Genomic DNA, 8,094 nt, shown 5'->3' with positions numbered 1-8,094 from the left:
CACCATGAAACACGTATGAAATTCATTGCATCAGAAATAATAGATTGTTGGTCATTTCGCATGCACATCATCATTTATACAACTAAAATATCCGTTTAGTTAAAAAAGAAGTGAAAAGAATGCTCACGGATCGTGTGGTCGATCCCTACACTTAAACACCGAGGACAACAAAACGAGACCCCACCACCCTTGTAAATGTAAAAACTCACATTTATTGATGTTCATGCACACTCCTTCATTGACCCTTTGCTGGCTGAGAAAGCATTCTTTTCTCCATTAAAAATTAAATAGAAAAATATATCCATTAATATTTTAAAATGAAAGGTTTTCTTTAGGAGGGTGGACCAAGACCAAAGGGGGGGATGTAAACAAACAAGGAAGGCATCTCCAGCCTTTCCCAATTTCCCCATCCACACGCAACAAGAGAGAAAGATCATCATCCACACTTTCACCAATCTTCCATCATCATCATCTCCCAACTCTCGACTGTGGAGCCATTCTCCTATATCGGCCGGGGCACTGGCCCCACCCCCTTCTTCCACGGCCCAATCAACGTTCGGTCCTCGTCCCCGCCATCACCGTTCCGTTTGGTTGGTACGAAATTACCATACTACCCTAATTCTCTAATGCACCAATCCACCGACCCCTCTAGTCCTCGTCAGCCCATCCACCCCCTACCCCCTCCTTTCTTTCTGACGGTCAGAATCAGATAAACATCACTCACTCGGAAGTCTTCCCACGGGGACCTTAAATTTTCCCATTCCCATAATTACCCTCCATGACTACACGAATGTTCTGTAAAGTCCAAGGCTGGTTTTGTCCTTTCGGAACTTTCTCTAAGTTAGACTCCTAGTCCCTGACTGTCCTGTACAACAGACAGAGACAAACCGGAAGATTCCTGCCTCTCTCTCTCTAGATCTGTCTTTCTCTCTCTTGCCCGTCTTCTCTTTCTCACCGGGTCTAACTACCGAAAGAGAAAAACAAAGCTAAACGCAAAGGCGAGGAAATAATGACCCAACTACTACTACTACGATACCAACAACGACGTAAGTGTAGCCGAGCCGACCCGATCGGAGCCGACCTGTCTGACGCAAGCACCCGCGCGAACGTCGGCGCACGCGCTCCTTCCTCCCGGCGACCTCACCGTACCCTATTCTTCTTAGACATGCGGCTCACGCGCCTGTCGACAGCCGGCGCATTCCTGCCGCTCTCTTTCTTACATCCCCCACTTCCTTCCTTCCTCTCATCAGTTTCTTCTCCCACCGACGCCCCTTTTCTTCTCTTCACTTTTTCTCCTCCTCTTCTCCTTCACCCACACCAATACCATCATCAACCCTAGGCGGCGATGGACGGATCCGACACCCCAACCTCCCCGCCGCCGCCACGACCCTCTCATAACCCTTTACCTTTCCGTGAGGATTGTTGGAGCGAGGACGCTACCTTTACCCTCATCGAAGCCTGGGGCGACCGTTACATCGAGCTCAACCGGGGGAACCTCCGTCAGAAACACTGGCAGGAGGTTGCCGATGCTGTTAACACCCGTCATGGCGCGAACAAGAAGGCCAGACGCACCGATGTTCAGTGTAAGAATCGGATTGATACCTTGAAGAAGAAGTATAAGATCGAGAAGGGTCGGATTCTCGCTTCTGACGGAACCCTAACCAGTAAATGGCCCTTTTATTACCGTCTCGATGCTTTGATTGGATCTACGGTTCCTGCAAAGAAGTCTTCACCTCCTCTTGCCCTTCCTTTGCCCTATCGAAAGACCCCTCCTTCGCTTCCTCAGGCTTCGCCGGTCCCGCTTCAGGTTCGATCCGGTAAGGAGAAGCGGCCTTCCCCGGCCGTTGATGATTCGTTCTTCCGTAGGAATATCTCTGCCGCTCAAGCGGCTGCTGCTGCTGTTGATGATGATGATGACGACGTGGATTCGGGATCGTCGAGGTCGAGCACAGAAAGCCGGCGTCGGGATGGTGAGATGAGTGGGTTTCGTCAGCTGGCGCAGGCGATTACGAGGTTTGGGGAGATTTATGAGAGGGTCGAAGGAACCAAGCAACGGCAGATGATTGAATTGGAGAAGCAGAGGATGCAGTTTGCCAAAGATTTGGAGTTTCAGAGGATGCAGCTTTTTATGGATACCCAGGTTCAGCTTGAGAAGATTAAGCGTTCTAAGAGAGCTTCCGGTTCTGGTGAGAAGAAATTCTATATTTCACACACGCACACGCACACGCACACTCTGTCTCTCTCTAATCCTTTGATTTGCTCTTACATTCTTTAAGTTACAATTATCAGTATAGGTGATTTTGGGAGGACAGTTGTCATAGATTTATCGAACTAAAGTCGTGGAATTGTCGTTTATTAACATATGTGACTTCAAATATGTTGTTTATATGATTAGTTTGCTATTCTTCAAACCGCTCTTGGATTTCCTCCTCCAAAAGCTGAAACCCACAAGGCTGGAGAATGATGTTGGGTTTCATACTTTCATAGTCTGTCAATAGACTACGTTTGGTTTGGTATGGTATGAACCTGGATCTCGTTGGTTGCACTTGGGGCGTTCTATTGGTTGTAGACACATTTCTGTGTAATCTCTAGAAGTTATTCTCTAGCTTAGCCATTGAAATATTGATGGTTCTGAGAGTTTTTCACTAGATTCTGCATAATGTTTGTGTTTCTGCCTTGTACCGGTTATTCATAAATGAACCTTCCGTTTTTTGAGGTGTGGAGGGTTTTTCTTTTTGGTGTTTTTTTTTTTTTGGGGTGGTGGTGGTGAATTCTTTAAAGTTTGTCTGATACGACCTTGTGTAGGGAACATGGTAGTCCTACATATGTCAAAATTATATATTTAACTCAGGATCTTTTCTGCTACCTATGATTGCAATTAATTTCATTTAACTTTTCATACCCTTAAGACAAGTGTTGCCCTGGGAGACATCAATCAATCATCCCATGCAGAAGGCCTTGGTTTGAGCAGAGTGGATTGGGTAGCTCTTTGATTATCTTTAATCGCGAAATGAGTGAGGTCCTCTGGTCCTAGGCTCCTAATTCCGGTTAGTTATATGATATTCTGCTTGGCTGTCTTTCTTTGTATTTTGCCAACTCAGGTTAAGGACCATGGATTGTGTTTATGCAAATAATGGACATATGCAAAGAAAAGATTGAGAGATACTATAATAAGACTTTAGGGTGGTTGATTTTCATGAGGAGAACAAGAATTTAGCGGCAAGTAATGATTTACATGCTTAGTATCTGATGAGAACTTGTATTGACTGTTGTTGTATGTGACATTTTTTGGTTGTTATTAAGGTGTATGATGAGACTGCAAGTTCAAGAAGTTCAACATAATGTTTGACATTTTTGGTGGGATTGAAAGCGGAAAATTGGTCGATCATATTGTGGGTTTAAGTTTTGGGGGTATCTTCTTTGTTAAATTATTAGGGAGTGATCTTCTATGTAGTTGGCATCACTTTGGTTTGTGGAAACATATAGATTGATCCATCTAAAAGGATTGATGTACAAATTATGGTCTGACATTGTCTTTCTATTGATAGTTATTATTAGTGCAATAACTGAGCATTGGAGGTAAGAAGGATGCTTCGTATCGTTGCCTGAATACTAGAAATTGGACTGATGAAACATGCTTTGTGAGGACCCAATTTCTTCTTCTCCTGTCTTTATTTCGTCCCTAACCAAGTGTTAGGAGTTTTAGAATTTTTTTTGTCAGTTAAATTGTTAAATGGGCCATTTGTTATGGTGGCTGGTTGGTGCAATTTAAATGATGGAGGTAGGCAATATTCATGGAATTATTTGCATGTATTCATGCGGCTGATGATGGGGCATAGTTTTGGTACCAGTACTTGAAATTATGCAATATGTACCATTATTTGTGTATCGCCTCTTGAATAGGTAAAAGTGGTTACAAAAACTGGCGTATTGAGCCACACATTTTTTTTGGACCATCGCCATTTTTATGGGTCATGTAATGAACCAGCCTGAACTGTGAAGTGTGAACTACTCCAGTGGTGGTTTTATATTCGGGTTGATTTTCAAAACTGTATGCTATCACCTAAGTAGCTGAGATCATCCTTGTTATGCCTTTTTATTTATATGGCCTCTCTTCAATTAATGGTGTTAGAATGGCAAGTTAAGTTGAAACCTGAAGGGATGACCATCAATTCTTGAAATCTAGAGCCATGAAAAGAATGGAGAAGAATCCATCACCTTCCATGTTGGTCACCTTTAATATGTAGAAAGAAGGCTATGCGGAATTATTTGTTCTTTCGTTAGAGCAAGTGGTCTGAAGACTCTGAACTTCTAAACCTTGAATATTTTTCAAATTTTGAACAAGGGTAGGATCAGATAATCATTGTGCTTTATATGAGATTCATGCAAAAACACACTGGACTAGGCTGCAGTCATTGTTGCAATTAAAGTCGAAAGTTTAGCCATGTTTTGGGGTGGGGGGGGGTGTTGCTGCATCAATTAGCTCTGGCCCTGATCCTAGAAAAATGTCTTGCCTAACCTTGTTAAGATATGTTGCTGATTGGCAGGCCATACACAGCATTGAGAAATACCGCACTAGGATATATGATGGAAAATAGATGGAGGATTGGATTTTCTGACTCGGTATTTTACTCCTGTTACTCATCGAGAGCCTGAAGGGAGAACTAGAATGGTTTCAAGGTGGATTTGGTATCTCCATATTTAATTCATACTAATGGAAAATAGATAGGATTGCAGTTTCTAACTTTGGTATTCTACTCTTCTCTCTCATTGAGGGCCTTAAATGGGGAAATAGAATTGTCTCAATGGAGATAATTCCCATATCATTCTTGTAACTATTCACATTCTGGGACTATCTAAAAAGTAAAAAAGTCAAGTCTGAGAGATAGACCATATAGGGTATTATCCATTGAATATTTCCTGTCAAAGTTGCAATGAGAGCTCCGGGATAATTTGGATTATTGCTTATATTTGAGGTGACCAATCAATTAAGTGGGCTGTTAAATGTATTACATCTCCATCTCCAGATTGTTTAGTCATGTGATTTGTGAAGGGCAGAAAATTTTCTCTGTGAAAGGCTTCAAGAGCATTTTGTGATTTTGTTATATTTTCTCCTTTTTTGTTTTTTTAGGTGGAGAGAGAGAGAGAGAGAGAGAGAGAGAGAGAGAGAGAACCCCTCACCAAACCCACCCTAAAAAGAGAAAAAGAGAAGTTACCTCTACAAAGTTGAATTTAATGACTAGAAACTTGGGATTGGGTGTTCATGAATTATAAAATTTTGAGACTCGATGATTTGCCATATAAATTTAATTTAGTGGATATGACTATGTGATTATTAATTTGACAAGCTTTGTAAACTGATTTATCATGTCTTTCATTGGAAATATAGTACTAATCCAATAGTCTGGATTCTGTTCAAAATTTTGTCATTTGTTTCTATTTGTCTTATACATACCAAGCTGGTCAAGCATTTGTGTGTTGCAACCTGCAATTGTTACTTGGCAATAAAGAAAGTACATCTTCTGTTTGAAGGACCACTCCAAGGAATGGCCATCTGAACGAAATCAACCAAGTCTTTTAATTTGAGGCAAGTGAAGCAAGAGTATATACAGTACTTAGCTTTACCACCACTGTTTTTATTGAAGAGCCTCTATGCGCTTTCCCCTTCTTCGCTGCCCGGAGAGTACATTCAGTTTTTAACGTTACCTCTCCTGTTTGATCAAAGAGCCTTTATACTATTTCCACATTCTTCAATTAATGACAAATGGGAAGAAATGCATATTGCATAGTAACAACATATCCGAGAGATTTCTCTTGTTTTTATGTATCATAGATACATTGACAATTCTATGTCACATCCAGGTTAACTTAGTGTCTTACGTTCTGTTTTGGCTTCTAGTTTATTTAAGAAATATGTTTGTGGACAGGTCCTGGGTTTGACTTTCCTAAGTGAGAATTAGTTTCTAAGTAGGTGTAGTAGGTTCCATTGAAGCTGTTTATATCTTTCCTGTTGACCCCCCCTCCCTCTTTTGGTGGGTAAATTTGGTTTTGCAAAGAAGGATATCTTGGACGGGATAGGTCGTGTGTTCCAGGCGAACTTGATGTGAACTGTATATCAATGATTGATAGTCTCTCCATACTACTAGCAGAATATGCAAACAATTTATATATGGATCTTTTTTCTAACTGGAAAGTTGGGGGTCGAAATGTTCAAGGGATGCATTCTACCTAAAGATGGATATCTCTACTGGGTTGTGGAGTCTATTCTGACCTCTCCAGAAAACAGTTGTTTTCCTTCACTTAATTTTCTACCTCCTATTTTGATATTTTTTACAGGTGGAATTGGAAATTTGTCAAGATATATGTTTACATCCAATAACAAATCAGGGGACTTGGATAATGGTTATCATTGGGGATGTTCTCACTTAATACAGTGTAGTGGTTTCGCTTTGTGGCTTCCTTTTGTTTTCGTGATGAATGCTTTGCTGTGTTTAATGTTTTACACCAGGATTCTTTGTATGGATGATGTACCTCTTTTCTTTTTGATGAGATTGCCTTTGTGCAGCTTGTGCTTATTTCGATGTCTTTTGTTTCTCGGAAACTTTTTTGTTCCTAAATGTTGGTGAAGCTACAGATCTGGATTTGGTTGGAACTGTTTCCATCAGCCTAGATTTATGTTCATGTGTTATGGACTAGTAGTAAAACGTATTTCCTGTCGGCTAAATTTGTCAACCTACGAAATTTCACCGAATGCTTAGCTCAAAAATCAGGAATTTTTTTTTTCATTTGTTTCCATCTTTGATGTGAACTGGATATATAGTTGAGGCAGGATCAAGAAATATAGTCATTGAGTGAATGCTTGGTTACTGCAAGTAAACGATTTCTTCATATCTGTACTTCTGCAATGGTTACCGTACTTCTGTAAGAGTTTTGGTCTTTAATCCCTTTTTTTTTTCCCTTGTGTTTTCCAGACAGTTATCTATAGCCAGCTGTTGAAGAGATAGTTATCTATATCTAGTCATTCAAAAGCTTTTCATATGGAGTTTGGTGTTTGGAGACGTACATTTTAGTCCCCGAAAATCTGTATCAGTTCTGCTGTGCAAAATTTCCATCAAATGTTGGTAGAAGCAAACAAGTGGAGAATTTTCTTTGATGACAAGAGGCCGGGGTCTTGGCTGGAACTGAAGCTTCGAGTAGAAATGTATAGTTAACAGTAAATATTTGTGATCGGGTGAATTCTATTTATTTGTTTTTGGGACAAGGTTAGAAAATTCTGAGCACATAAAATTGTTAGCATTGATCATCAGCTCTCCTGTGTGTGTTCTTTGTGGATTGCACAAAGGATTTTCGGCTTGTAGGTTAGTCATCTACTCCGCGGAGGATGAAGTCTTGCATCATTGAACATTATTGAACCATATACCAACCAGGCAACTTGGTGGCAGCCTGCCTGCCTGGCTGCCTGATATGGTGAAGCTGGAAGATGGTGAAGGCATTATATGCTGTTGATGGTTTGCGAAAGGCTACAGTTGAATTCCACCAGAGTTGCAGGGTAATTGCCTTATTTAATTTTATGGGGTAAATGCTGGATGATGGTATCCTGCTACTGTGTACAGAACTCCCTCTGTGTCATTTTTTTTTTTGGTAAGCAGAACTCCCTCTCTGTCAGTGAGTCAATACACAAGACAAGCCCTGAAAGCCTATAGGGAAATAGTCTGATGGTTGGAGCTGGTTTTCTTTCCCAATAGGGAATGAACGAATCAACCATCCAAAGAGAATAATAGTCTGGCTAGAGAGAATAATTTGAATTTTCTGCTGGTCTTGCGTTCGCTAATAAAACAGGGAACTGGAAAGTTTTATTGAGCGTCGGTTATTTTGTTGTAACAATCAAAGCACGATATTCCTAAGATATGGTAATATATTTTGTGCTGCAAAATGCTGGGGAGATGGTGATGTGTTGATGAATCTCATTACTTGAAAGGGCGTACCCAGAGTGGAACTTGGTGTAAAGGTAAGGTTACTCTTGCAACTTGGTGGTCCTTCTCTTCTGTGTGGGAGTAAGGGTTTGTACATATCTACCCTTCCTCACACCTAAAG

The 8,094-nt window shown here is 40.8% G+C and overlaps 1 protein-coding gene across 1 annotated transcript; it reads left to right on the top strand.

Moving 5' to 3' along the window:
- The first annotated feature begins 917 nt into the window (after window positions 1–917).
- On the top strand, window positions 918–7,306 carry LOC122069215 (trihelix transcription factor ASIL2). Its single transcript, XM_042633176.1, has 2 exons — window positions 918–2,186; window positions 6,972–7,306. The coding sequence occupies exons 1-2, from the start codon at window positions 1,346–1,348 to the stop codon at window positions 6,983–6,985; spliced, it is 855 nt and encodes a 284-aa protein (XP_042489110.1). The 5' UTR covers window positions 918–1,345; the 3' UTR covers window positions 6,986–7,306.
- The last annotated feature ends 788 nt before the right edge of the window (window positions 7,307–8,094 follow it).

Source organism: Macadamia integrifolia, unplaced genomic scaffold (genome assembly GCF_013358625.1).
Source record: "Macadamia integrifolia cultivar HAES 741 unplaced genomic scaffold, SCU_Mint_v3 scaffold558, whole genome shotgun sequence".
NCBI classification, from domain to species: Eukaryota; Viridiplantae; Streptophyta; class Magnoliopsida; order Proteales; family Proteaceae; genus Macadamia; species Macadamia integrifolia.
Note: the sequence above shows the minus strand (reverse complement) of the source record. Positions and strands in the feature narration are given on the sequence as shown.